Source organism: Nelusetta ayraudi, unplaced genomic scaffold (genome assembly GCF_046127955.1).
Source record: "Nelusetta ayraudi isolate G7.1 ecotype Tasmania unplaced genomic scaffold, CSIRO-AGI_Nayr_v1 ptg000011l, whole genome shotgun sequence".
Lineage (NCBI taxonomy): Eukaryota > Metazoa > Chordata > Actinopteri > Tetraodontiformes > Monacanthidae > Nelusetta > Nelusetta ayraudi.
The window spans coordinates 6,293,448-6,321,366 of record NW_027466061.1 but is presented as its reverse complement, the minus strand read 5'-3'; the positions used below and the strand labels follow the sequence as shown (position 1 = coordinate 6,321,366).

Here is a 27,919-nt window from a genome sequence, read left to right as displayed (position 1 = left end):
GGTATGGTGCAACCGGGGCCCCACCCTGGAGCCAGGCCCGGGGTTGGGGCTCGCATGCGAGCGCCTGGTGGCCGGGCCTTCGCCCACGGGGCCCGGCCGGGCCCAGCCCGAACGAGCGACGTGGGTCCTACCTCCTGTGGGCTCACCACCCGCAGAGGAAGCCGTAGGGGTCGGGTGCAGTGTGGTTCGGGCGGCAGTTGAGGCGGAGGGCCTCGACAGCCCGGGCCTCGGAATCAACCTCTTTGGCTGTAGGGACATGGAATGTCACCTCGCTGGGGGGGAAGGAGCTCAAGCTGGTGCAGGAGGTTGAGAGGTACTGGCTAGATATAGTCGGGCTCACCTCCACACACAGCATGGGCTCTGGAACCCAGCTCCTCGAGAGGGGCTGGACTCTCCATTTTTCTGGCGTTGCCCCGCGGTGAGCGACGGCGGGCTGGGGTGGGCATGCTTATTGCCCCACGGCTTAGCCGTCACGTGTTGGAGTGAACGAGAGGGTCGAGTCCCTGCGCCTTCGGGTTGGGGACAGGTCTCTCACTGTCATTTCAGCCTATGGCCCGAATGGCATTGCAGAGTACCCGGCCTTCTTGGAGTCCTTGGGAGGGGTGCTGGATGGTGCTCCGACTGGGGACTCCGTTGTTCTGCTGGGGGACTTCAACACACATGTGGGTGGCGACAGTGTCACCTGCAGAGGCGTGATTGGGAGGAACGGCCTCCCCGATCTGAACCCAAATGGTGTATTGTTGCTGGACTTCTGTGCTAGTCACAGTTTGTCCGTGACAAACACCATGTTTGAACACAGGGGTGTCCACCGGTGCACTTGGCATCAGGATGCCCTGGGGCGGAGGTCGATGATCGACTTTGTTGTCGTGTTGTCTGACCTCCGTCAGACATCTTAAACGACCCGTCTGACCAACTCCCACCTCCGGGTGGGGACGCATCTTGTGGGGGGTGCTCCAGGAGTATGGGGTCCGGGGCCCTCTATTAAGGGCCATGCGGTCCCTGTATGATCGGAGCAGGAGTCTGGTTCGCATTGCCGGCAGTAAGTCAGACCCAGTGCGTGTTGGACTCCGGCAGGGCTGCCCTTTGTCACCGGTTCTGTTCATCATTTTTATGGACAGAATTTCTAGGCGCAGCCAGGGGCCGGAGGGAGTCTGGTTTGGGAACCACATGATTGCGTCTCTGCTGTTTGCAGATGATGTGGTCATATTGGTTTCATCGAGCCAGGACCTCCAACGTGCGCTGGGGCGGTTTGCAGCCGAGTGTGAAGCGGCTGGGAGGAGAATCAGCACCTCCAAGCCCAAGGCCATGGTTCTCGACTGAAAAAGGTGGTTTGTCCTCTCCGGGTCGGTGGGGAGATCCTGCCTCAGCTGGAGGAGTTCAAGTATCTCGGGGTCTTGTTCACGAGTGAGGGGAGGATGGAGCGTGAGATCGACAGGCGGATCGGTGCAGCAGCTGCAGTGATGCGGTCGCTGTACCGGTCCGTCGTGGTGAAGAAGGAGCTAAGCCGAAAGGCGAAGCTCTCGATTTACCGGTCGATCTACGTTCCCACCCTCACCTATGGTCAGGAGCTTTGGGTAGTGACCGAAAGAACAAGATCGCGAATACAAGCGGCCAAAATGAGTTTCCTCCGCAGGGTGGCTGGGCGTACCCTGAGGGATAGGGTGAGAAGCTCGGCCACCCGGGAGGAGCTCGGAGTAGAGCCGCTGCTCCTCCGCATCAAGAGGGGCCAGCTGAGGTGGCTTGGGCATCTGTTCCGGATGCCTCCCTGGGCAGGTGTTCCGGGCATGTCCCACCGGGAGGAGGCCTCGGGAAAGACCCAGGACAGGCCGGACGAACTATGTCTCCTGGCTGGCCTGGGAACGCCTTGGGGTCCCGCTGGAGGAGGTGACTGGGGCCAGGGAGGTCTGGGCATCTCTGCTGAGGCTGCTGTCCCCACGACCTGACCCCGGATAATGCGGCAGAAGAAGAAGAAGAAGAAGAAGAAGAAGAAGAAGAAGAAGAAGAAGAAGAAGAAGAAGAAGAAGAAGGCTTCATTATAAGCCAAACCAATTAAGCAGGGAGTGATGCTGTCTCATGGAAGCATAAAAATAAAAATAAACGTCTCGTTCACTTTTCCCTCCCTCTTTCATTTTTTTCTCTCTCTCACTTTCAAGTACCGCTGTCTACAGTACATTGTTCACAAGTTTGTTTTTTGTTTTTTTGTGTGTGTGTGTGTGTGTGTGTGTGCGTGTGTCTGCGCACACGCACGTGCTGCTGCTGCTGCTGCCAAGTTTCATTTTCGATTTTGCCTTGTTTATCCGGCAACTTCTCTGCAATCTGTTGACAAAGAGCCGGCCATGACAGCTAGGGCAAACGTGTCGGAATCGCTCGAGAGGCTGACAGGAAAAGTGAAAGTGATGGCTGTCAGCGCTGAACCACTCTTTAGAAGAAGGGGGCGACAGACATACTGCACAGCGACAGTATGGCTGAGTGCTGCTTTGTGAATGAAAATGCCACCGCTGACCTGGCAACTGAGCCACGCCACATGGTTTCCATCTGCCTTCACTTCTCAGACCGTTGTGCACAAAATGCAAATCCATAAATAAAATACAATATAGAAATATCACTGTTGATAGGCTGTGATTAAAACTTTGATTAAATATCTGGCTTATATTTCCCATAAACATCTGAGGTGGTGCGTGCAAGCACCAATAGGATTTCAAGCATAATGGGATTTGTGGAGGATGTGCAGAAGGCATCGTCACGTTGGGGAGGGGAAAAAATGCCTTGTGGTGATGAAGGCATTGATTAGCTTCACAGCAGCGACACAAACAGGTGTTGTCAGAGATAGGTGGTATTTTTCTAAAAGCCCTCGCCGGCAGTTTCTTCCCATATTGCCGACATCCTCTGAGACAAGGATGATGCCAAGGCTGAGCACTTGGTTGTGGTGGTGGTGGTACCAGTTGTTCCTGGGAGTGGAGGGGGCGCTGCAAGAGTAATGAGTGCATATTTATGAGTTCAGATTTACTGCAGCCGTGTTTGAGAAAGATTACTCTCTCTTAAAGCAGGCAGTTGGTGAGGAATTAGGAGGTGTCAGAGATAATGAATCTGCTGCTTAGGTGGAGCCTGATCCAGCAGTGATAAATTCCAATTTGTTTATGGAGATATATTACAGGCTGTCATTGTGAAAGTTGACTGTAGACGGAGGGAAAGAGCTGCTAGCACTCTATGAAAAAGGGTCATTTTGTAGATATGATGTTATGGTGCAATTAAAAGTTGTAGATGTATAATGATATAGTATTTTTCAGAGTTCCTAAAGTGTTTATTTGGGTTTGTGTCTAGGTATAGAGAACAAATAAGCTCCAAAGTAGAAATACAAACAAAAAAGAAATAACAACTGGTAAATGCTAGCTAGCTAGCTAGCTTGCCAAGGGTTTGGCTAGTGATGGATAGATAGCTAGATAGATAGATAGATAGATAGATAGATAGATAGATAGATAGGTAGACAGACAGACAGACAGACAGACAGACAGACAGACAGACAGACAGACAGACAGATAGATAGACAGATAGATAGATAAGCAGTTTGACTGACTCCCCTAACTTTGGACTTTTGATTAATCCATGTTGCTTGATGAAATCTTCCATCTAGGAATGCTTTCAAGATATGATTATAGGCCACATATGATTGGAGGTGCACCTTAACCTTGCTGGCATTTCAAACACCTTTCCACTAAAATCTATGCCAGGCAATATAGACTGACCAGTTAACCTTTTCCGTGCGCCTTTGGATTGTGTGAGTGGGCTGGAGTACCCGCAGGGAGCCAATACAAACATAGGGGAGGCATAAAAAACCTGCTAGGAAAGGCTTGAATAGGACCTCAAGAAGAACCATCCTAAATAACTGTGTTTACTCTCAGGAAACAAACACACTCAACAGATCATTTGTTGAAATCAAATGTGCAATTAAACAACTGGATTTTTAACGCCACACTTTCAGTTTCACTCGAGACTGAAAACTATTTCTGCCTCGGAGGGGATTTTAGCAGACAAGTGTGAGGCAAGTAAAATAAAATGTTTATTTAATGGTGCAGCAGCTGTGTGCTATAACAAAAGGCAAAACTACCACCGCACCATGAAGCTCTCCTGGGAAGCTTCCAGCAACCAAAACTCTGTCTGGGCTCCGTTAGCTCGTAGTAACTGCGCGTGCACAAAACAAACACAGGTACGGACAAAGAACCACTATCACTATCATGCAAATATCCTCTTTTTCCCTGTGTTTACCTAAAAGCCTGTGTATCAGAGATCTCCAGGAGAGGCTTTGTGATGTTAGCGGTGCCGATACACAAGATGAAGCACCGGGGGGGGGGGGGTGAAAAACATGAAAATAAATTGGTCTCTGAGGGAGCCAAAGACCAGGAGACCACTGGCCTTTAGCTGATCCTCGGGGTGGCGGAGGCACAAGGCGGGACCTGCCGTCTCAGCTGGGGCTCGCGCTAACCACCACTGCACTGTTGCAATTAGCCAAATGTCATGAGTCACAAATCAGCCTTTCATGGCACTATTACACATAATCATCCTGAAAAGGTTGCCTGCCACATGTTGGCGAAGTTAGCATGGAGTTACTGAAGCGCACGTGAAGCCTAGCTTCCTTTAAGATAAATAAATGAAGAAAAAAAAGAGGAGAAAAAAAGCCTGCTGTGTTCTGGGCCAGCATTACAGGGTGAAAAATAACACTGTTCAAGTCATGCACGCTGACATGACTTCCACGTCCAAAACTAGCCCCTCTGTTGGATGGTGGCTCTTGGGTTATGAATATCCTGTTATGTTAATGCACTAATAATTATGCTTGCCGTTGTATCTTGAATAAACATGACTGCTGTTGGGGCTTGTGTGGGGCTGATTTTGTTACCATAAAATCAGCTCGGATCAGAGGTTTATTTATCTATTTATCTGCTTACTTAAACAAGCTATTTATGTATCTTTCGCATCCATAATCGTAAAGCCAGATTCTTCCGGGAAGCACTAACTTACGGCGTCTTCACGTCTAAGACTTTGGACTTTATTGTCCCCTGGAGAAAATTCTTTTCCACAGCACCATCTCCATCCCACAATGTCCCCACAAAACAGAATTGGAAAAAGACACATATTTAAAAACAGACAAACAAAACATGTGTCAGACACCAAACAGGGTCTACACTCTGTTCAGAGAGGCCGCTGAAAAACCCTGTGTAGGTTTATATTTCATTTCCTTTTATTTTAGTCTATATTTATTCAATGCTGTCAGTGAATAAGAGCTGAAATTCATCTCAGCGCTGGTCTATTCTGTGTGGGGTATGTAATATAATAACACACTCAACCTGGCAACATTAAACATCTTTAAAGGTGAAACTGTCTTTTCCCTTCAATTACCGGGGAATGAAAGGTTAGGGTCAGAGACAGAGCAGCTCTCCAGCTCCTCATCCACTTAATCTGGTGTCCACCAGTAAAAAGAAGCAGCAATTTCATTTTTAGGCAGCACAGGTTTTTTTTTAAATGCTTATTTTAAAGACAAGAATTTATATTGTATCAGTTATCATTAAATCTACTAGGATGATGAATATATCTATGAAAAATACAAGAGCTCAAGAAGTGACCCCACCATTTCGAGAGCTGAATATAAGTCCACATCTTAAGAAGAATTATAAAACTGTTAATGTTCTAATGTAGGCGTCGGGCCTCATAATTGGCCTCTGTGGGCTTTTTCTTGTCTTCCTTTTTTAATGACATGCAGGAACCCAGGAACTTATTGAGGAGTTTAATTTGGATCTGGGGGTGAGGCTGTGCAGTGGGAGGAGGATCTGCTGTGAGGCAAAGATATGAGTGCTCTGTCTTTAATACTTTGCATACAAAAAAAAGGGAAAAAAAGCTGCAAGCAGTGCTGATTCATTGTCTTATCAAAGCAGGATTCATTCAATGGAGGAAAAAGATTTCAGTGTAAATGTAATCCAGGATAAAAAAAAATAAAGCTTCTTAGATCTTATCTGTCAATGTGGCTGATTTACTGTCTATATATCAGATGTGGTAGCCCCTGATTGCAAAAGTTAGGTTTGCTGTTAACACAGGTGATACGCAAATTAAGGTTGTTGTTGTTTCTTATTTTGTCCCAGCAAGCGGATCAAAAACAGTCTGTGTTGCTCTTGTGAATGTCCAATGATTTAAAAAAAAAAAAAAAACCCTCCAAATAAAGCTGATGCTTCATTCACATATATGTGTGTGACCAACTTTTTGACTCCACTTGTTTACATACTTATTTCTCAATACAGCTGTTTAACTATCAAAATGTTGATTTTTTTTTTTTTACCTGACGGTAGATCTTCTCCACTGCGGCCATACTGGAGAAAAGTAGTTGGCAAACACAGGTGTTCCCAGTCAAACTGCTTTGCTGCGCTCCCCTCAGGTCAACAAGAGCGCTTTAGGCTCAGTTGGAGAAGAAAAAAAAAAAAAAAATCCCCAAAACTAACATAAACTGAATGGAACCCAACCCAAACTGGCCTTAAGAATAAAATCTATAGCCAGAGTTGACAAACTCCCAAAATGTCATTGCATGACACACCGACTGCACATCAACACACATGCTTAATCAGCCAGTCACATGGTAGCACTGCATTTAAGCATGTAGGCGTGGTCAAGATAACCTGCTGAAGTTCAGACCAGCCAGGAAATGTTGAAGGCAGAAGACTCTGAAAGTGATTGGATCAGATATGATGTATCTAAACTGGAATGCACTGCATTGCATTAGCGGTACTGAAATGAGAAATAACCTTGGAGGCATTATATAACTAGCACTACCTTAGCTCAGACAGTCCATGCAGTCGTCTTTTTCCCTGGCGCCAGAGAAAACACTGACTTAGTTTTGGGTTCAAATGCGCGTGTGTTACTGAGACAGTAATGGGCATAATGTTTGCATTAAGTTATGTTTCAGCATTACAGCAAAATGTCACGAATCAGTGTAATGGGCGTACATGTATAGACTTTTTTTTTCCTCCAGCTGCTTTGAGAACATGCACGGACCCAACTGAGGCTGCAAATGCAAAACGTCAGACGGACAGACAGATGAAAATACTCGCAAATTTCCACATGTACACATTTTATTTTGCATCAAAGGGTTAATAAAAGTAAACAAATAAATAAATAACTGAAAGGAAAGGCCCTACTGTGTGTGTCTGTGTGTTCCTGAGGGCAAAACCAGTATGGCGGGTAAAGATTCTTCTGAGGGAGAGCCGTTACTAGAGCAATGAGCAGAAAGAAAAAACATCCAAACCACAATAAAGACACGGCAGAGTGAACCTCCACAGAAGAAGCTCCAAATTGGCAGCATTTTCCAAAGTAGAAAGAAAATATATTTTTGGATTAAAAAAACAACAAAACAAAATATACCAACAGGTCGGTAGATTTGGCAGTCATTCTGTACATGGTTGTAAAGTGACAGGGTCAAATCGTAGCCACTCCACCAGTGCAAAATAGAAGAGCTAATCTGATATACTTCTATCTTATTTGATGTTTCACATCATATATCATACAGTCCTTGTTAAACTCAGCGTGCCATTGATTTCCAGGTGACATCAGGACATTTTCGCAAACATCTCCCCTTCCTTCCCATTGATCCCTCACTAGATTGCACTCATCATACCACTGTATGTACCTAGAAAAAAGAGATTTTAAGGAAATATATAAACCATTTTTACCATTATAGTCTTTCTTTTCCGACAGTGGCGGTGCAGAGACAAGTGCCTTTCATTGCCGTCTTTGCTTTGGATATCGAGTTGCGTGTTGCTCCGTTACCATAAAACTGTCCGGGTAACCGCTCACAAACACAGCGGGCTGCGCCGTCTACGTATTATTTCCAGGTAATCAACTGAGTGTTGTTCCCTTGTGACATAATATACAGAGGGCCATTTCTCAGGACAATTGGAGCTTCTGCCTCGCTTTCTGTTCACCCAAAAAAAAAAAACGTCCCTCTTTGCCATTATTGATTCTCCTCCTCAGCTCGGCTGACAATGGGTTTGTGCTTATTCATACCAAAACAAAACAAAACAAAACAAAACAAAACAAAACAAACAAAACAAACGCTCTGTGCAAAGTACAACAATACAGTCGCTTCATCAAAGTAAGTAACAGTTTGAGCTTTAATGAAAGAAAAATAACCCAAAAAAAACCATACGTTAATAAATCACGAAGGGGACGACGTCGGGTTCGGCTTGCATAGCAAAGCAAATGGAAACAACATTTAAAAAATATATTTACAAATTCTGCAAGTCCCTTTTTCGTGTTTTTTTTTAAGTAGTCATTTTGTGTAATTTCTCCTTATTCGCCTTCACTGTGTGAATCTTTGTACAGCGTGTGACAGGAAACAGAAGCGGACACATAACATACTGTTTACTCTTTTTTGAGGGTGGGATGAACACTGTGAGATCGGTGTCTGTGTCTGTACATGACATTTACAGCTCTGCATTTTATCTCGCGCTCCGCTTCCTCTGTCTCCGCGTTGTTTCCTTCCTGTCTTCCCGACATCGTTCTGTGTCACTCGCAGAGAGAAAGAAAGAGAAAGAGAGAGAGAGAGAAAAAAAATCTCATGGCGCTTTACAAACAAGGTGTCCTGGGACGGGCAGCAACTGCAGGGAAGAACGCCTCGCGAAGACTCTGAAAGAAACAAAGAAGCAAAAAAAATAAATAAAGGATTCTGGTGTCACTTGGCTCATGACAACCGCATTGCTGTTTCAAATGTGCCATTGTGTGGCACTGGCAGGCTGAAACAACTTTTCCTTTTTATAAATAGAGCAGCTATGCTCCAATTTTGCGCAGATGTCAAAAGCCAATCAGCTTCCTTGCAGCCGAGATTAAACAAGAAAGGAACTTCCCCCACAGGAAGTGATTGCAGGCCTAGCTAAAGCTAGAGAGGTTTAGCATGGATGCTGCAGTGGGAGCAGTTTGAACAGAAATGGATGGCATGGTGCTAGGGGAAAAACAAATTGCCCAGACTGTAGCTCAACATGTTTTCTGTTTGTTCCAATTCTCTCTGGCACATGATAATTAAACTTTGTGGCGCATCGGCGCTCGTGACAGGCCGTGACATTCCTCCGATGTCACCCCTCATAATAATAGGAGGCATTGAGCTGTTTATTGGGCAGTTACAAAATCTGACTGGTCCACTTGAATCTGCAAGCAGGAAGATGAAACCCCTTTATTAGCTTTTTCTTTACACTTAATTATTCTATTTTTGGGCCGTGGATGTGATGGATATTTGAGATAAGGTACGTCTGGTATTAAGGTTTGAAAATTTCTATAATACTTTTTTTTTTTTTTTTTTTGGTTAAAGGGGCTTAAAAATCTGCAAAGCAGAGGAGATGAGAGGAGGTCTGCATCCTGGGCTGGCTTTGGTCAAAATTAGCAATGGACGCCTTTGATGCGCTAATTTTTATTTTAAACAAGTGTGCAATGAGGCTAAACAGCTTCAATGAAACCTGCTATTTCTCAAGTGCAGCACGCGGAGGTCCTCGCGGGGACCGGCACTCACAGTGTTCCCTCCTCTCCGTGCTGTTGGTGGGAGCATGGCTATTGTGGTGGGAGGGATCCGTGCCAGGTCTCTTGTGTGATCCCCTGCCCAGTGTGGCCCTGCTGGATGCTGATGTGGTGCCGCTCCAGGAGGCCATATGCTGCCGCTCCAGCGTTGAAACGGTCACCATGCACTCCTCCGAGGGGTCCGAGGCAGCAGCTGCCCACGAGCTGTTCATGCGAGACAGCGACTTCATGGCGGGTGCGTGGGCTGTTGAGTGCACGGCGAGCGAGAGCAGAAATGTTCCAATTAGTCGCTGCCGCGCTGGAACTCACTCCGCTCAGTTCAGCGGCGTGGAAACGATGCATTAACAAGGGAGTGAATTTCAACGGCCTCAACTTACTGTCCGCGGCCGCGTCCCGTCGCCGAGGCAGGGTGCCCACCTTGTCCGCTTGCGGCTTGAGGGCGATCAGTGGCGCCCCCTTGTGGCCAAGGCTATGCGTGTTGTGTAGGCCGTGGTCTGTGGCGACAGAGTTGTCTGATCGACACTGATGCAAATTTTTACCTAAGAAGGAAAGAAGGATTTTGATTTTGATCTGAAGGTTTTTATCTCGGACGTGAGAAGACAAAATAAAAGACACAGACAAAACAAAATGTTTAGACAAACAACACAGCAATCCACCACATCCAAAAAGAAGCATAGGCTTCAGTCGAAAGAAGCAAAAGTAAGTCCATGGTCATGGCATGAATATGTTTTCCAGTGTTTCTGTGTAGTTGCCAGTGCATAGAAATCTGATGCTAATGTTTAACCTTTTTCTGTAATTTATTTGTTTAGTTTCCAGCGTATATAGTTTGTCCACAATCCTAGTCAATTAATGCAAGTCAGCAAAACCAAGGGTTGGCCAAACTACATCCAGGACGTCCTACTTCTTTACTGCATCTTTTTGAAAGGCAGATTATTTCATCAAATCTGATCCCAACAAACTGGACCATTGAGCGGTGTGTTTAACATTTGTTTTTGTAAATGTTGTTAAAATTTCATTGGCCGTCTGTGCTTTTATGGTCCTCCAAATTGCACTAAAAGAAAACGGGTCTCACATGCCTCTGTTGTTACAGACCCAACAGCCCAGTTGTGTTAGAAAGGGTTATAAGTAAACAAATTTACAGCTATCTTTAGAGTTGCAGTTCCTGGTGACAACGGCCCTTCAGGGAAAAAATAATGATTGAATGTTTTTTTAATCAGTGGCCAACAGTTCAAGAAACCAGTTCTACAAGCTTCACTTTTGACGATCCGGATAATTCTTCTGGCAGCATTTGGTTTTTATTTATGTATTTATTTTACTTCATGACAGGGTTCTTTGGCAAAATGTACCACTTAAAACACAACCGGAAGCCCTCGGCGGAAACACTGCCACCGCAACTGCCTTTGTTCGTCATTCAAACGATTCCTCAGCCTCCCTCGAGCCGCTTTTGACAGGCAAAATGTGGGGTTACGAAAATGTTTGCATTGCTAATGGTTTGTAAATATTTTTAGTCACAATGACCTGCTTTCCGGGCTTAAGACGGGCTCATCAAAAGTGTTAAAAACACATTTTCAATGCACAGGCCCGTCAAAATACCAAGTCTAAAAACGGTGCCTGCCGTGTCCCTGTGGGAGATGCCTTCAAGTCTCTCTTCCTCCCCCTCTAATGAAATGCCTTCTGACAGAAACCTATTTATAAGTGCATCAAATCTTAAATGTTAGATGTGCAACTTTTAGAGAATGGAGCCTTGAACGTCTTTTCAGAATTCTGTCTTTTGATGCCTCAGAGACGGTGGCTTCAAATAGCTACAGACAAGACGGCCCGCATATCTTTGGAACAAGGGACATTACGGAGGAATAAAAAGGGAAGGCAACCCACAATGTTTAACACCAGCGTCTTTACAATCAAGTCAATCAAAGTCTCTAATGAGCCGATGATTGCAGGCTTGCCATGAAAACCAACGTTTGGCACTTTGTTGTCTGGATTAGTTTACGGAATTCTGACGGTGGTACGCCAGCATAAAAAAGAACCGCACATCCAGCCTGTCTCCCCGACCTTGACGCGCCCCCACCTGCTTCCTGTGGACGTGCGCTACCCTTGGAACGCAGGCAGTGCTGCGGTCCCAGCGCTGCCATGGGAGTTAAACTGTCAACGAGTGAAGCCAGCCAACCAATGTGAGCAAAAACTCCTCGGGGTGCTGTGCCGAGTGTGCTGTGCAGCCATTTCAGGTACACGTGGAGGTTAAAAAAATAAAAATAACGTGTCTGCAATTTTTTCAAATGATTAGTCACATCTGCCACGGAACGCTTGTGCGGTCGTTTTTCACCCCGCTTTTTCTTTTTTCTTCTTTCCTTTTCACAGCTCCATTACAGGTCGTCATCAATGAAAATGTCATTATCCGATCCTTGTCAGACGTCCGCGGCCTAATTGTGCACACCATCGCTCAGTCAATCAATTCAGAGCTTTTTTTTTTTTTTAACCATCTCAAATTAGACGTTTCATTTTAGAGAAAATGTTCATCTACGATGTTATAATAGTAGTTTTTTTTTTTTTTTTTTTTTTACCATTTGACACTTTTGTGTGTAAGTGAGTGCCAGTAGCCTCTCCCCCCCTCTCTTGCATAGAGGTGACCAACCATCCACACTCACACTTGCACTCACACCTAAGGGCAAATTAGAGTGGCCAGTTAACCTACGGTCCCTGTGTTTGCACTGTGGGAGGAAGACGTTCACACAGGGACAAGAAGGAATCGAACCGGTGACCTTCAGGCTCAGACGCGTCACCCACCCACCACGCCCCCGTGGATTTTTAAGAGCGTATGTGTTTTCTCTCTTCTCTGTTCTCGGTTCTTCTTCTTTTCATTTTAAAAAAACAAACAAACTAATAAGCAATGTTTTGGCCTGAACCAAAAAAGAAACACCGTAAAAATGTTGTCAAAGTTGCTCTCTGTAAAACTTTGTGGTAAAAGAAAATATTTAGCCACTGGCTCGTTTTGGACTTCTGTCCCCAATTCCAACACGTTCTTTCTGCGCTGCCAAGAGATAAGCGTCTCATTATGTGCACACAAATTTTTGTTTTTCTTCCGGCTCCTATCTGACGGGTAATTTGCGACCAAATATTGGTCGCTCCCTGTTTGTTTTTCAGCTTTCGCCTTTGTGTCATTTGGACGGAGGTGTTGAGCGGCGGCGCCGTGACGCGAAGGGGACGCGTGCAGGTGGGAGACGCTAGACGCAGAGTTTTACCTCCTGCGAGAACGTACCTGCCGCCTCCAGGCCATCCATGCTGTGGCCGGGAGTGTATTCAAAGCCGCACAGATTTTTCGACACCATGGCGTATCTCTCCTCCTCTTCCTCCTCCTCCTCCTCGTCCTCTGAAAGGAGGGTGCCTCCTAGCTCCGAGCCCAGCGTGCCGGACATGAAGTCGACTGGAGGGATGGGGGTGTTGGACACATTTTGGCTGCCCTTCATGTGCCTGATGAAATGGCGGAAAAATAGTCAATACGAATGAAGAAAAAGCAAGAGAGCGCAGAGCAGAGAGAAAAAAGAGAGAGTATCAGAATGCGGAATTTCGGCAGCTTTTTCAGGCAAGAACGCGAATACCAGGCAGTGATCCCGCTGATTACTTTCCGTGTGTGTCGCTGTGTGTTGTGCTAACACAATAGTGTTGTAATTGGACTGAGTAAAGAATATGTGGATGGGCAGGGCTGTCACCAACATGCCTGTTATCTCCCCCACAGCTGTCCTCCGTGATGGCTCGCATCCCGCCATGGAGGAGCCGCATGCATAATTACCAACTCTATTTACTGATGTCAGAGCGGCATGTTAGACTAAACCCAGTCATTACCTCTCCCGGCACCCCCCGCTGAACACGTGTCGCCGCCGACTTGTCAAGTTCCCCGAAGCTCCATCAAAGGTGTAATCAACGAGAAGCTGTTTTCTTTGCTTTCTTTCTGTCTTTTTCTTTCTTTCTTTCTTTCTTTCTTTTAAATATCACTCGTGAGGTTTTAAGGGGGCCGACGTTGTTAAAAAGACGCTCGGCTGTTGATATGCAAAACTGTAAAAGTACCAACGAAACAGCATGAATAAAATGACAGGTTCCTTCTCAAAGTCTGTAAACACCGAAAGAGAAAGAAAAGAGAAAAGGGTTCAGCTTGGGTGGTTTTCCTGCGGAGCCTCACCATGCCTGCTTGGCCACCTCGTACTGGTAGGCCCTGGTCAGCTCATCCAAGTGGGCCTGCAGGATGGACTGCATCTCCTCGTGGTGGGCCGAGCTGAGCGAGGACGACGAAGGCTGGCTGAAGGGAACGGCCGACGCCGCCGAGGAAGCCCCGCCCCTCAGCGGGGGAGTCGGGCCTCGCTCCTCCTCCACCTCGTTGTCCAGGTTCTGGTGACGGTAGGAGTGAACCGACATGGGCGGGGCCCAACTGTTGCTGTCGTACCTGGGGACAGCCATAAAGGACAGGCTGACTTTGCTGATCGGCTAAACAGCAAGGAGCCAGTGAAGCGATAACTGCTAGCACGAGTCCTTTCGCTGGAATATTCTGGTGGGAAATCCTGGACGTTGGCATTTAGTTCTGGCGCCAGTTGGCTCCGCCTCCCCACTGGCAGGGAGGGAACCTGATAACTCTGCTCCCTCCGCGGTGCGGCGACCTGCTGCTGCAATACCAAACGCCTCCAAAAACAGCCTGAATGTCAAAAAGTTCAAAGCCGTCAAATGGCTTGGAGAAATAAGCCGCTACAAATCTGATGCAGACTGATGAGCCAACTTAAAAATTCTTTTGCATTTCCACGAGCAATCTGAGGCTGTAAAATGGGTGAAATAATTCAAACACAACACAAGTTGTGTTTGCGACATTTACCTATGCAAGTGATGTCATTCACAGAACGTTCTGGTGTGCTATACAGGTCCATTTCGCTTTTTCAGTCAATATTGATTTTTTCTTTTTTAAATCAAGCTTATTTTTCCTGTGTAAAAGATGTTTTTTTTTTAGTTTTTGTCTCAGCATTTCTGCAGTACATGTGATGAAGCTGAGAGAGACAGTGGAAAACACTAAGAGCCTTTACACATTATGTAAAGTAATGTAATGGGCCCTTTGTGACATCACAATGCACACTGTCACCTCAACTACACTGCTAGCCATTAAAGCACAAGGAAGACAATTAAAAAACGCTAACGCTACAACATGGGACTTTTAAATGCATTTTAATACTTTGCTTTTGTTAAACTAGCGTGCTATAGTGTTTAGTCGTCATGTAAATAAGCAGTCAAAGGTAAACGCAGCCAGAGTCGGATCTCTTGTGAACCTTGTTTGATGGAGGCGAACAAACACAGGTGCAGGTTACTGTGACCCTTTAAGGCGACGTTCTTCCCTTGATGTGCGTCCCTGGATGGAGATTGATGAGGCGTGAATGAATCTTACCCTCCGCCGGGGCTTTCCTGTGGGTAGCAGTCAAGGTCAACCTCTGTGCCGGGCAGAGGGTGCATGGGTGGCGGAGGCAGGGGGATGTTGGCCCAACACGTGCTATTTGACTTGCCGGACTTTGTCCCACCCTTCACCTTCTTCTTCTTCCCAACCTTTGCACCTGTAGAGTTGAAAGAGAGGAGGGTGTCAGTTTTGCTGAAGTAAACCATTATCCTCAGCTACAGCACACAATTACAGCCTTCAAAGCACTGGCCCCTTTTGAGTCTATCTGCCGGTGCTATCTGAACTTTTTCCAAAACCCGTCTCCCGCCCGGCGTTCATCGTTTCGCCTTTTCCGTGTCCTGACAGCGCATTAGGACTTTTTCTAAATGTTGACATTTCCTAAAGAGGCATCAAAACCCGCGGCAAGCCACTTAAAGTTGCCTCCACGCAGCCTCCACGCTCGGTCTGCTTTATCTCCGGTAAGCCTGACATTTAGCTCGCTGCGCAGCCCCCATTGTGCGCGCAGAGAGGAAAATGCCTCCACGACTTTACTTAATGTACACAGTGTGCTGCATAAATAAAGTGGATAGTTTGGGGGGGTTGCTCCATCACTAATCAAGTTAACCCAAAACAATGCGTCATGATTGCGTGACATTTCTGGGCTAGATAAGCTCTCGGGGTAGAATTGTGATGAAGACAGAGGAGTAATTAAGCGCATTATCCCGAGGGTCCCTTTTCACTGAACGCGTACATAAATTCACTCCTTTCCATTCTGCTCTTTCCCCAGTCCAGGTTGGCGGCTTCCTGATTTCAATGTGTCCCAGAAAAGAAAAGCACATGTGCATATGATTTTACAACAGAATGCCACTTGTAAAGGGCACAACCCAAACCAGTCACTCCATGTGCAGTAAATTAATGTTGGAACGAGATTTTCATAATGGCATGGATGAATATTCACACGGCAGTGTATTAGGAGTTGCTAGGAGTTATGGGGGTTGTTTTGTCTCACGGGTTATGTTTTATATTGAAAAAAATAAAATAAATTGAGAGCTCATGCTGCCGTGCTGGTTGACTTTTGCTCGCGGACTCATCCCGGTGCCCGAAGTCGCGCCACCCTCAACTCTTTGGTTGCTGCGGTCGTACGCCTCAGAGATTTGACACTTATGCAACACTGCTAACTGCACCACTCAGTGTCACACAACACTTGTTGTGGCAATCTGTTATGCAAGACCGACACACAGTGCAACCGCTGCTCAAAGCCCACCAGGTTTCCGCTGCAGCGTTGGATTCGGTGTGAACGCAAACCTGTTCTGCATAACTTGCTTCAAATGAGAAGAAAGGGCCATTCCTCTTCTTTGTCGTGGAAGCAGAAAAGTCAATACTGTGACAGTGATAGTAACACCAAGTCATAAACACACCAGTAAATAGAGAACTTTAGCCAAATATGGACAGACTCAGCTATTATACTGACCCAACTAACCACCAACTAACTAACTAACCACTGAATATGAGCTACTCATAATCGACTACACCGACTTATGTGACTATATACTTGTATACATTTATGAAATAACTGCTCTGCTGAGCTTGTCAGCAGGCCGCATTCCCTTAATCTTTGTCAGGCACCCTGTGTTTTCATGAATGAAAGGTGCTGATGGATTGATTGATTGATTCAGAGCGCCATCAACCTGCCCTGAATTCCTTAACAAAATGTACATCTGTTTTTTGTTTTCTTTCTTCACCATAAACTAACACATTTTCCTGCATTTTCTGCATTTCTTGTCATGGTGCACTCCCCCCGTGAGGTCACGATCACATTTCACTCCAAACAAACAGAAAGAAATAAACTGATTCAAGCCATCACAAACAGCTTCTGTTGGTGGCTCCTACCATTGCCAGGGCGTCTGTCGGTGAGCGAGTAGCCCAGGTTTGCTATTTCCTGCTGGGCTTGGAGAGACGCCTTCCAGCGGGGGTCTGGTCGGTCCACCGCTAGCTCGTGGAAGCTGTTGGACTGCAGTATCTGGGAGGTGGCGTAGGGGGTGGGCTGGTTGCCTCGCGCCGGGCTGCTGTAGCCCGCCTTCCCCATGAAGTCGATGCTGCTGTAGATGGCGCCGTCGGACAGCATGGTGCCCGTCTTCTCCACGGCGGCGGATGGCAGAACGTCTGAGGAGGGCGACAGGAGGACGAGTGAGAGGGATCAACAGAGGGGTGAGTCGGCGTGACGCTAACGATCTTTAAGGTCATTAGCGCTCCCCGCTGCTCTGGCCACTCTGTGTTAGTTAAAACCGGGTCTCAAAACAGGCCTGATATGAATGAAAGTGATTATCTGCGAGCGTGATTAGCGAGCGCCGCGCTGTCGGGGCCCGGCGGACACAAGAGAGGACGATCCAGCGGCGCTAACCTTCAGCGCTGCCGCCTCCAAAAGGCGCAGCGCGGCCTCTCGTCTCACCGGGAACCCAGTGAGCTGAGAGGTCACGCGACCCGGTGGACATCAGCGCAACAACACGCTCGCTCCAGCTATCCGTTTCATCCGTTGCCAGAGATTAAAAAAACACTCCACACACAATGGAAGGGCAAGAGCCAGCACGACAGGCATGTCTGCGAACGCCACAAACTTAAGCCAAATATCAGACTTGTCAAATCACATCAGCGGAGTGCCGCCCTCAAAGGCTCTTTTAATTTGCGTGTGTGTGTGTATGTGCGTGCGTGTGTCTGATGTCCTGTCACTGCTCTTCCCATTGGATGAGCATCAAAACTGTCCGACCAGGCATTGCTAAAATCAACCCCCTCCCCGACACTCCCTCTGCCTGTTTATGCTTCTTACCTCCTCGGCCAAAGTTGCCGCCGCCCTTCGGACTCCCCAAGCCTCCGTTGGCCGGGAGGCTGGTGGAGGGCCAGGAGTCGGCCAGCCAGGGCAGGCCCGGATCGCCCGCCTTCAGCAGCCCCGGGCGGCTGCGGCCAATGGTTTGGAGAGAGACAAAAGGAGGCAGGACACAGTTGAGTATGCAAAGCCCTTCGCCGTTCGCCGGCAAACGGTCATTTGATTTCCGCTGCATCAACGACAAATTGATGCGAAAAAACTCATTCAGCGGGTTGTCGCCCCGTGGAGCCGCCTCGCGCGGCAGGCGGCAATAAACAACGGGAGGTGGGGGGGGGGTGGACGTAAATAGGCAAGTCTATAAATCAGACTTCTGCCTCACCCCCCTTCACTCGGCCGCCCCTAACTCCCCTCGGAGATACAAAGCAGGCCTAAATACACACTAAATCCACTTTAGAGCCTTAGCACAACAGAAATTTACATTTTAAATTGAGAATCATGGACAGCCGCTGGCAGATCAGCTACACTGGCGCGCAGTCTCCATAGCAACAGAGATAGAGGTGGTGGAGGGGGGGGGGGGCGCATTAGGTGTTTGTGTGCAATTGTGTGTTGGTGTGTGCGTGCGCACGGGTTGTTAATTTGTCTTCATAAAATACAGCAGCGATGAATCCAGACTCTGACTTCAAGGTAGGAAAGTTTCGGGCAGCAATTAAGGGGGAGAGAGAGAAAAAAAGACAATTTACAAGCGCTCTCTGTCAGCTGCCGCAGATAAAAGTGGCACAGCGCTTGCACGCCGTCCGCATATGTTTACTTATGCGAGGCTACGCCGCTGTTTATTTATTTCTTTTTTTCCTCCAGCGGGGCCTGAATCGTCGCGCGTCAGGGGACTTGTTCACAGCTGACTTGCTGACGGCTCCAAGGTGTTCAAACAATTACGTCAATAATTTCCATTTGATAATTTCCGCCACACACACACACACACACACGCACGCACACAGGCACAAGCACGCGCAGGCACATTTACATACATTTACTGGGAGACGGGTGCCAGCGCCGGCAACAATGGCACGCGCGTCGCGTTTGCAGAGCGCTGCCGCACACTCAGGCACACACAAGGATTAGGCAAGAAAAGTGTTTTTTTTTGTTGGGGAGGGAGGGAGGAGGGGGTCCCATTATTTGCAACATTTGCCACAGCTTTGGGCTTATCTGCTCATTTAGCCGTGACAAATGTGGAAAGATGGAATGAACGTGAGTGACGAGCGGAATGGAAAAAGGAGCATTACAATGTAACGCAACGCAAAAGCTCTTCTCGTCTTTTCATTGCATTTCCTCTTATATTGCTGCGTACAAAAATAGGCCTCCATTTGGCCGACATGTCAAAGTGTCAAGGTCCAACATTTTGCCGCTACATTCCCACTCGACCCGCGGCGGTGAACTCTGCTGCGAAAACCTTTTCGAAATGGCACCGTCATCAAAACGGGGGAATGGAGGGAGAGCAGGTGGACAATAAAAATCATTTTAAAAAAAGGTTATGGTATTGTAACCCTCGCGCGACAAGCACCCCCTGGAAAACACAAGGCCACCGTACTTAAAGGGTCCAGCAGTGGGCGGAGCCTGAGCAGTATGGAAATGTCATCAGTCACTGGTCGCACTCATCTCAGGGTGATTAATGATTTCATCAAGTGCACGTCACGGCCAATCCTGCGCCGACGTGAGCTAGCGCCAGTGTCTCGCCGCGTATGCAAATTGGGTTGGCGGGGGAGCGACCTCGTCATTACAGGTGTTACAATTAGCATCTCGTCAGCGTGAGGGGCGGGCCGGCCGTCACAGCCAGTCCCCAGCGTGTGCGTCCAAGGTTTTCTGTTTGGCAGGGCCCACGTTTGCGTTCTTACCTTCCGTTTCTGATGAGGCCTCTGTCTCTTTGAAATGTCACTGTAAGGAAAAGGGGAAAAGAGGGGAAAAAAAGAAGTAAACACAGAATCTGAAGGACCCGGGGAGGCAAATTGCTTTGATTTTTCAATATAGAGACTCACCGGCGCGAGTAAAGGTGAAGGACTGGACTGCAATTCAGAGGAGAGAAAATGTGTTTGAGTGGAAGATAAGACAGTCATGAATCATTCATATTTAGAAAATGCTGCCGTTTGAAGAAGAAGAAAAAAAGAAGCAAAATGGCCATTAAATTAAGTGTGAAAATAAGGAGTGTGTCCTTTCATCTCTGCTTTGTTTGTCCATCCATCACCGGCTGTGTGTCGGCCAAATGATCTCATCACACAACTTGGGGGCAGCAATAAATCTGAGCACCGCACTCCATCATTTACAGAGAATAAGCTGATTGTCCACTGGGATAAAGTTCAAGTGAAGGTGACACGTCTGACCCCTGGTGGCCCCCCTGAGGGCAGACGCAACGGCCCGTTTAATAGTCACCCCTGCCCACCCCCACTCCAAACTAGAATTAGAGGATGGGGGGGAAGTTGGAATGGAATGAGAGGAGGCTTCTGCCAGATGGGTTGTTTCAAAAAAACAACAAATTATATCCGTTGTCAGTGCGCCGTTTTTCCATCTCAGACGACAGCTCTGCGTCAATATCTGTCAAATACCTCAGGAGAAAACAGCATATTTAGCCCTCTGTTTACAGCCCAGAAATAAATAAAATTTTATAATGTTTTGCTGCACCTTCGATGTGTTTGTAATGTAAAAAAAGATGGACAGATACCTGGGAACTAACCCAGAGGAAGCATCAGTGCCCTTTATGACATCACAAAGGGATTGATTACAAGATTGCACTAAGAACTGAGTGCCTAAGGGCACAAAAAGCGAGTGATCAAAAAGGAAAAGAAACCCAAACGTTAAAAAACATTAGCAGAGTGGATTAAGTGTCGCAAGGGACGTTTTTGTCACTATTTTACATGAGAAGGACTGAGTGTGTTAGTCGTCTTCGCGGTTCTGTAGTTTAATGGAGGAATTTCAGAATTGAACTCCACAGTTTGCGTTGACAGAGGAGATCAGATCAGAGAAGCAGCGCTCCGTCGCTTAAATCCCTTCTTGATTTAGGAAATGAAGGCGCGCCGCCCCGTGGCCCCCACAGCGGCAGCTCCTGCCGATGACACGCGGCCGCTTGCTTGACTCGCAGCAGAATACTGCAGATGTAAACCTGGACGTGCCTCCCTGTTAATGTGCAAACAACGCCCACCGCGGTCCGGTAATGGAGGGGAGTGTTAAATTACTTATCTCGCTTGCATGTATTTGAGTGTTAAGCTGAGGCACTGATGGAGCCGCGCACAGCTGATGCACATCAGTGCACAGTGAATTAAAGTCAATAGGGCCTATTTCCATCCGTGCTGAATATATTTCCTTTGTTCTGCTCTTTAGGTCGCTCTGACGGAGCGCCGTCTACAGCGACAGCAGTTTCTCGAGGAGGGAGCGGCCCGGCGCCGCCCGCTTTCAGACTTTGTGTTGATGCAGAACCATGTAAATTGATTTCTTCTTCTTCTGCTTGATTTTTTTCCCTTTTCCTCACCTGCATAGTTGCTGAGTCCCTTCCTCTTTTTTCTCCTCCAGTACACCCAGGCACTGAAGCCCATGAGGACGATCCAGCAGGCCCCCCCCAGTCCGGCGATGAAGGCCGGCTGCTTCACCACGTCTGAGATGCTGTTGTTGTCGTCCGATCCCGTCATTATGTCCCTCAGTTCTGCACCTGGGGAGAGAAGGAAACAGGCCGGTGAGCTCGGCTTCACCACGTGAGCACAATCAAACAGATTCGCATGGATAGTCGGTCTTGGATGAGTGAGTCAAGAAAAAAATGGGGGAAAAAACAACAGGGTTAAATCTTGACTTGTCTTCTTTTTTGATTGCATTTTCTGCTTTGACGTGGCTGTTTTGAATTTTTTAAGCGCGCTCCGGGCAGAGAGACACTGACTCAAGACAAACGGGCAAACAAATGAAAATTCAATGATTAGTTACGATAAAAAAAAAAAAAAAAAATCCATTTCATTTTCATCATGCGAGCTAGAAGACAAAAAAGTGGACACTCAGTGTGGATGGCTATAAACTAAACCAGCCAATAGTCCACGATGCTTTGTCATGTTGTCACTTTGAAGGTAAAATAAGACCAAAAAAAATGCATGTTTTGGATCAAGTGATTGTTTTGTTAATCAAGGCTCCAGATATCAAAGATCCAGACATATGGACCGCAGGGATGGCCCCTCCCCTTCCTACACCCCCAGCAAAAAAAAAAAAAAAAAAAAAAACGTGACAAAAAAAAACAGCATCAGGGCATCCAATATGTGGGCAGAGTAAATCAATTCAGCTGTGCACTTATCAACTTGAGCTGCGAGACACGAGATTGACAGAGCAGCTCTGACAGAGTTTGATTTTCTGTTGCGGCTACTGTGCTGTGAAATTAGATTCACAGTCTCCAGCAGGAAACACCCCCTCCCCTCTCTTGCTCTCTCTCTCTCTCTCTCTCACACACACACACACACACACACACACACACACACCCCAACCTTGCCCCTCACCCCCGCCCCCCCATCATTAAGCTCGGGGGGCCCCGCCAGGTCTGTGTTTCCCTTTCTCTGCGTGTTAAGGGCATTATTATATATCAGTCAGGAGTCACCGATGAAGAGCAGCTGGCCGAGGCCCCGAGATATTGATTCTGGGCTTATATACAGTCTGGGCATTCTTTAGCTATTTGATAAGATGTGATAAGCTCCTGCAAAAACACTGTCTACTTTGTTAGCGCCAGCTGCCCACATTCTGAAGGGGATTATTGACACGGCTAACAGTTCTTGGCACAGTGTTACCAGACACTGCACTTAATGAAAGGCTATTGATTCCTTGGCGGACGCCTGCGTTGTAAAGCGCAATCTTCATTTCTTCACGTGCAGCAAGTTGATAAATCATTTTCTCCGCAGCGATCTGCAATGAAGACCCCCCCCCCCCCCCTCCATCCTCCCCCAATCGCCCCCATCGTCCGCCACCACCTCTGACATTATGAGGTCAATTCATTTGACTCCAAGTGTGTGTGCATGTGTGTGCCAGTACCCAAAATGATGATCTGGGCCTTGCTCTTGACGCCCACCCCTGCGCTGGTGCTGGCTGCGACCTCCACGCGGTACTGCACCCCCGCCTGCAGCCCGCCGACCACCACTGAACGGATGGTTGCGTCCACTGACTTATTGATGTGGTAGCGGGTCTCGTTGGCCAGGCACCAGATCTGATGGAGATGAGACACAGAGGCAGATTCAGACAGGTTCACGGCTGCGCGGCGTCACAGCACAGCGTCGGCCAGCTGAGGTTTCCTGCCGCCGAGCACCGTCCCACCTTGTACTCCTGGATGATGCCGTTCTGCTGGTCGGAGGGAGGCGGGTCCCACGACACGCTGATGGACGTGCTGTTGTGGCTCCCCACTGTCAACACCGTCACCTGCTGTGGGGGGGCGCCGGGCGCTGACGAGAGGGAGAGAAGAAATGCAAAGGTTGAACGTCGGGGATAAAAGAGAAGGAATAAAATGGTTTAGCGGGAGGGGAGCTCGTCGCTCACACTGTTGGATCCGTATGTGTTTACATAGCAAAGTGATGCAACAAAGCGTGTTTTCGCAGCCAACGTGGCAGATGGCGAACCGGACCACTTTATCACAATCTCGCATCCTAATGGGAGAGTTTTTGTTTCTCAGCAAAGCAACAGGATCCAAAAAAAGAACTCTAATCTTTTACCGGACTGTGCTCAAGACTTTTTTCCCTCCTTTTTTAATCTTGCAGGCATTAAGAGTTACCCATATTGCGAATAACAGTCCTACATTGTGCTTTTATTGCACACAGCCGTTTGGACTAGACTGGCAAGACTGGCCAGTGCCCAGTGGCAAATACCACTTCTGCGATGGATTAAAACAATTAAGACAGCATGGATGGCTGTAAGCTTCCCGGAGACCAATCCAAGTCTGCGCACCACATCTGAATGGAAAAAACGTTATCAACATCGAGGAGACTCACAAAGAGCCTGAGTGTTATGGATTTAGACCATCTGCACTTGGATGGAAAGCTGTCTGGTGAATGGATGGCCTGCAGTCTGCCTGTAATGGCAAGGTAACACAAAGTAGCCTTTCATTGGCTGACAGTCTCAAGGTGTTGCCATAAGAAAGGGATTTCATTTTGATCGGCCGCAAAGACTAGTTTTATATTGTAAAACAAACAAACAAACAAACAAACAAACAAACAAACAAAAAAAGGATTGAATTAACATTTATGTCTCCATGAATGTTTCAAGGCTGGATTCAAGATATTGACAAAAGTTGGTTGCAGCCCTCAATGAAGAGATCAAAATGGCAGTTATGTGGTTACAATTACTGGCAGCAAAAGTACATATACTATACTGTACTATACTATACTATACTATGCTTCAATTGTGTAGTCTGTGAGACGCTGTTATTGACTAGTTATTTGTAAACACAGCCGAAAACACTCCATCGACAACCTTCCACAGGCGTATTTATGTCCCGTATGCTGTCTCAGACAGTTGCTAAAGGCTCTCTGGCAGACTCATAAACAAGCAGAACCAACAGAAATCACTCAGACATTTTAAGCTTTAGCATTGCCCTAAATTTCACTGGGTGGGAAGACCCGAAAACAAACTATCACCTAAGTTATCAACAGAACAGACAGTTCTGAAGCTATGACTTGGATTAGACCACAGTGTTATTATGATTCAGCATCTTATTCAGTGCTACAGAATGCTACAGAATGAGAATTAAGATAAATCTTGTTTATCCACTAAACTAAAGCAAAAGTCAAAGCATTAATAAACCCACAATAATTGTTCCAGGTTATGTTTTTCTTTTTCTTTTTTATAATAGTTAAGGCAGAATCTTACACTTGGACGCTTGATGTCCTTTCTGGAGATACAGACAAACAAATTAAATGGTTAATATTCATGCACCTCAGCAATAATGCTGAGCCGCCCACTCTCCCAACCCTGGTGCCAAATTCCAACTTCCTTTTTCATGGGTCATTTTCAATAGACCAAACTGGCCTGATGGCTCACAAGAACAGATTGGCCATTCGCCTGCCAGTGGGAGGCCGACACCATGTTGATGCAACCGAGCAAATCGCCATCCCCGGCCTGAATGGACTGCACAACTGCTCTGGGACGCCGTTTTCCATGATTCCCATTAAAACTATCATTATGTTCCGAGTGAGTGGATGGAATAACCACTCTGAACCCAATTAAGGAGCCACAAAATAATAACGGTCGGCGGCGTAATGCAAGCAAGGCGCTGAGGCCAAAACAGGTGGGCTATGAGGGTTTTTTTTCCTGCGTTGCCACCTGGACGGAGTGCAACATTATTACTGTGACTTAAATTATCCAGATGGGATTGGCTGCATGGGTAACAATGGCAGGGAAACAGAAAAAGCAATCAACACGTGGCGAAGGTCACAGGCGGGACGAGTAGAGTTGGAATCTTTGAATAAACCCACAGACCGACCTCTTCCTGCGCTCCGACGACTGCCATCGGCTGTCCGACTCACTCTATCCCATAAATAATGGATCAACAATGGATTTTTTTTCCTTAATGCGGCGAGGATGAAACAAGCACTGAATGATTTAGCTTCTGCTTAGATGAGAACCTCCAAACAGATATGGCGTGTCAGCGAAACATTCGGCAGCCCGTGGAGAACAAAGGAATCAAATATGCCATACGAGACACGGTTCACTCCTTTCTTTCTTTCTTTCTTTCTTTTCTTTTCTTTTTTTTTTTTTATCACATTTAACATATTAAATCAGCTCAGTTTGGAAATTCAGCCGCCCGCGTATCGACTGTCTGAAGTGGCCGCTGTCAAACCAAATCATGCAGATTAGAATACAGGGATTCAGTTTATATCACAATATATAATGTTTCCATTGATGCAGCGGTGATTGCACTGTTCGGAATGCCAAACGTCTTTGCTGAGCCGGCAGCCAGATATTAAAGTCAAGAGGCGATTGATAGGGAGTTGCAATGTGGCAAGGCTTCAAATGATTTTGTCTGGGTCAGAATTTCCGGTCGATCCTTCACATTGTGAATTTCGACGAAACTGAGGCGAAATTAGACATTAATAAATGAATGAACAAAACCAAACTGGACCCACTCTACAAGCACTGATGGAGTGTTCGTAGTTTTACTTTTCACTTAAGCCTCCTGGTAACATTCGGGATTTCAGACAGAACACAGATAAATCGGGACACCTTAATATTTGAAATGCGTACAGTGACGTGGATATCCAGTTTTCTCTGTGTGCCTGTAAAAAGAACTCCTCCGTATTCGAGACGTTTGAGTTTAAGATCTCACGCTTTCCACACGTTAAAAATTGTGCTCTGACAAATTACTTCTAAAAAAAAAGCATTAATTAAAAAATACATTAAAAAACATTGGAGAAAAAAAATCGAGCCGACCATGTAGTTGTTATTAACCTCACGATTATGCAGCTGCAAAAAGCTTCAGCCAGAAAAAATAACAAACATTAAATGTTCAAGATCTGGGTTCTATGTGCAGCTTCAATGTAGCACATTTTATCCATTCCATCAAAATTTGAATAAGCATGGCTGAAAGGAGGGCACAGCTCTGGGACCAGGCGCAGCAGCTATGGCGACACCGACCTCAAAGTTATTTTCTAATACAGCCGCCGGCGCCGTAATAAGGCGGATAGTTTCACTAACCGTACATTTATTTCTGTTTACTCTCAGCCTGTGCGCAATCAAGCCAGTTGAGCACCATCTCCCAAATGTCATTTTCAGTTCCGCTACTTCAGCAAACTGATGGGCCTCCAGAGGTTTGCAGTCAGACGTTCTCGCTGGGAGAAGACAGGAACCATTAAGTGTAGCTCGGCAGTTTTCACATGTATGAGAACAAGGATGGATGAGTAATGGCCGCAGTACCAGTAACAACCGAGGGTAACATTACAGCGAACGCCCAGAACAGCAACAAAGGTCAGAGAGTGGGCTCTTAATAATGTGACTAATACCGATATTTGGACTGATGAGCTCGCTAGCTGGAGAACAATTTAAAGCAATTAGGTTTTTTCTTTTTTCTTTTGGTCTTTGCTTTGCTTTTTTCAGTTTGCAGCTGCTGCACAGTGGAACAGGAAGCCACTTAGCTGGTTAATGTACTGCTATACTGGGTGTGAAGTGGTAAACATGACCCGTTCGTCGAATGAGTGTACCAATTAGGCTAATTAATTCAAGAATCAGTTGTCGCCTCGCCGTCAGCGGGCCTGTCTGAGCGGCGAACACGCAAAGAAGCCAGAGTGCGCCAGTGCGTGGAAAAACTCTTTTCTTCCTGCCTTCCCGCCGTGTGGCGATAAATCATCTTTCCAGGTAGAAGCACAGCAGAGCACTTTCAATAATGTGCCACGGGGATTATAACTATATCAAAATGTCATAACACCTGGGCAAAAACGCTGTGGTGCGATGTTTTTAACGCAAAGACGTGGGTGGGGGTTTGGGGGGGACTTGAAGCTTATTAATCTACACGTGAACTGTCGGCCTGACTCTGTGTATTACAGTCTGACGTCGTCTAGGATTGATCTTTGCTAGTATGCAATACAAAAAAGAAACTGAATCAAATCACCATCCATGCACCAGTTTTAAACTCAATGAATCACCCTCAGTTCCACCAACCTGGTCACATTTTTCTACTTTCTCTCTACTTCTGCTGGATTTGTGTGAGAAAGTGCAGTGCAAAGGATGATGGGAAAAGCTGGGCTAATGGTAACTATACTCCCCACCAGCCTCCATTCCTTATTCCAGACGACCTCTATCTGAAACCTTCACACAACAAGACACTGACAGTGAGACACACGTTGCAGTAAAGTCTTTGGTGTTGATGACGGAGATGTTAGAGAGCTTCCGGCCTATGGTCACACCGCTCTTGCTAACAACACTTTGTGAGGATCATCAATGTTAATGCACAATTTATTCCTCTACTGCGGTGGGATGGCACACACACACACACACACGCACACACACACACACACACACACACACACACACACACACACACACCCCATGGACGTCATGGACGAAGAGTTCTCAATGGCAGGGGCTACAAGCCCAATGTGCCTTTGATGGAGTGTGCTCCCTCCGTGCAACTCAACAGATCAGCACATTTCTGGGCTCAGGAGCATCCA

General features: G+C 46.8%; 1 protein-coding gene across 1 annotated transcript in view; it reads right to left on the bottom strand.

The window, feature by feature from the left end:
- Positions 1 to 7,097: 7,097 nt before the first annotated feature.
- Positions 7,098 to 27,919, bottom strand: part of LOC142884565 (roundabout homolog 2-like) — an 89,307-nt gene continuing 68,485 nt past the window's right edge. Inside the window, exons 15-27 of the mRNA XM_076020288.1 lie at positions 23,082 to 23,206; positions 22,803 to 22,974; positions 21,277 to 21,453; positions 19,793 to 19,819; positions 19,652 to 19,691; positions 17,766 to 17,893; positions 16,832 to 17,104; positions 14,957 to 15,119; positions 13,715 to 13,975; positions 12,797 to 13,008; positions 9,918 to 10,079; positions 9,536 to 9,784; positions 7,098 to 8,661 (exon numbers count right to left, since the gene is read on the bottom strand). Coding sequence (XP_075876403.1) covers positions 8,660 to 8,661; positions 9,536 to 9,784; positions 9,918 to 10,079; positions 12,797 to 13,008; positions 13,715 to 13,975; positions 14,957 to 15,119; positions 16,832 to 17,104; positions 17,766 to 17,893; positions 19,652 to 19,691; positions 19,793 to 19,819; positions 21,277 to 21,453; positions 22,803 to 22,974; positions 23,082 to 23,206 — 1,991 coding nt within the window. The 3' untranslated portion in view covers positions 7,098 to 8,659. The remainder of the gene's footprint in view (positions 8,662 to 9,535; positions 9,785 to 9,917; positions 10,080 to 12,796; positions 13,009 to 13,714; positions 13,976 to 14,956; positions 15,120 to 16,831; positions 17,105 to 17,765; positions 17,894 to 19,651; positions 19,692 to 19,792; positions 19,820 to 21,276; positions 21,454 to 22,802; positions 22,975 to 23,081; positions 23,207 to 27,919) is intronic.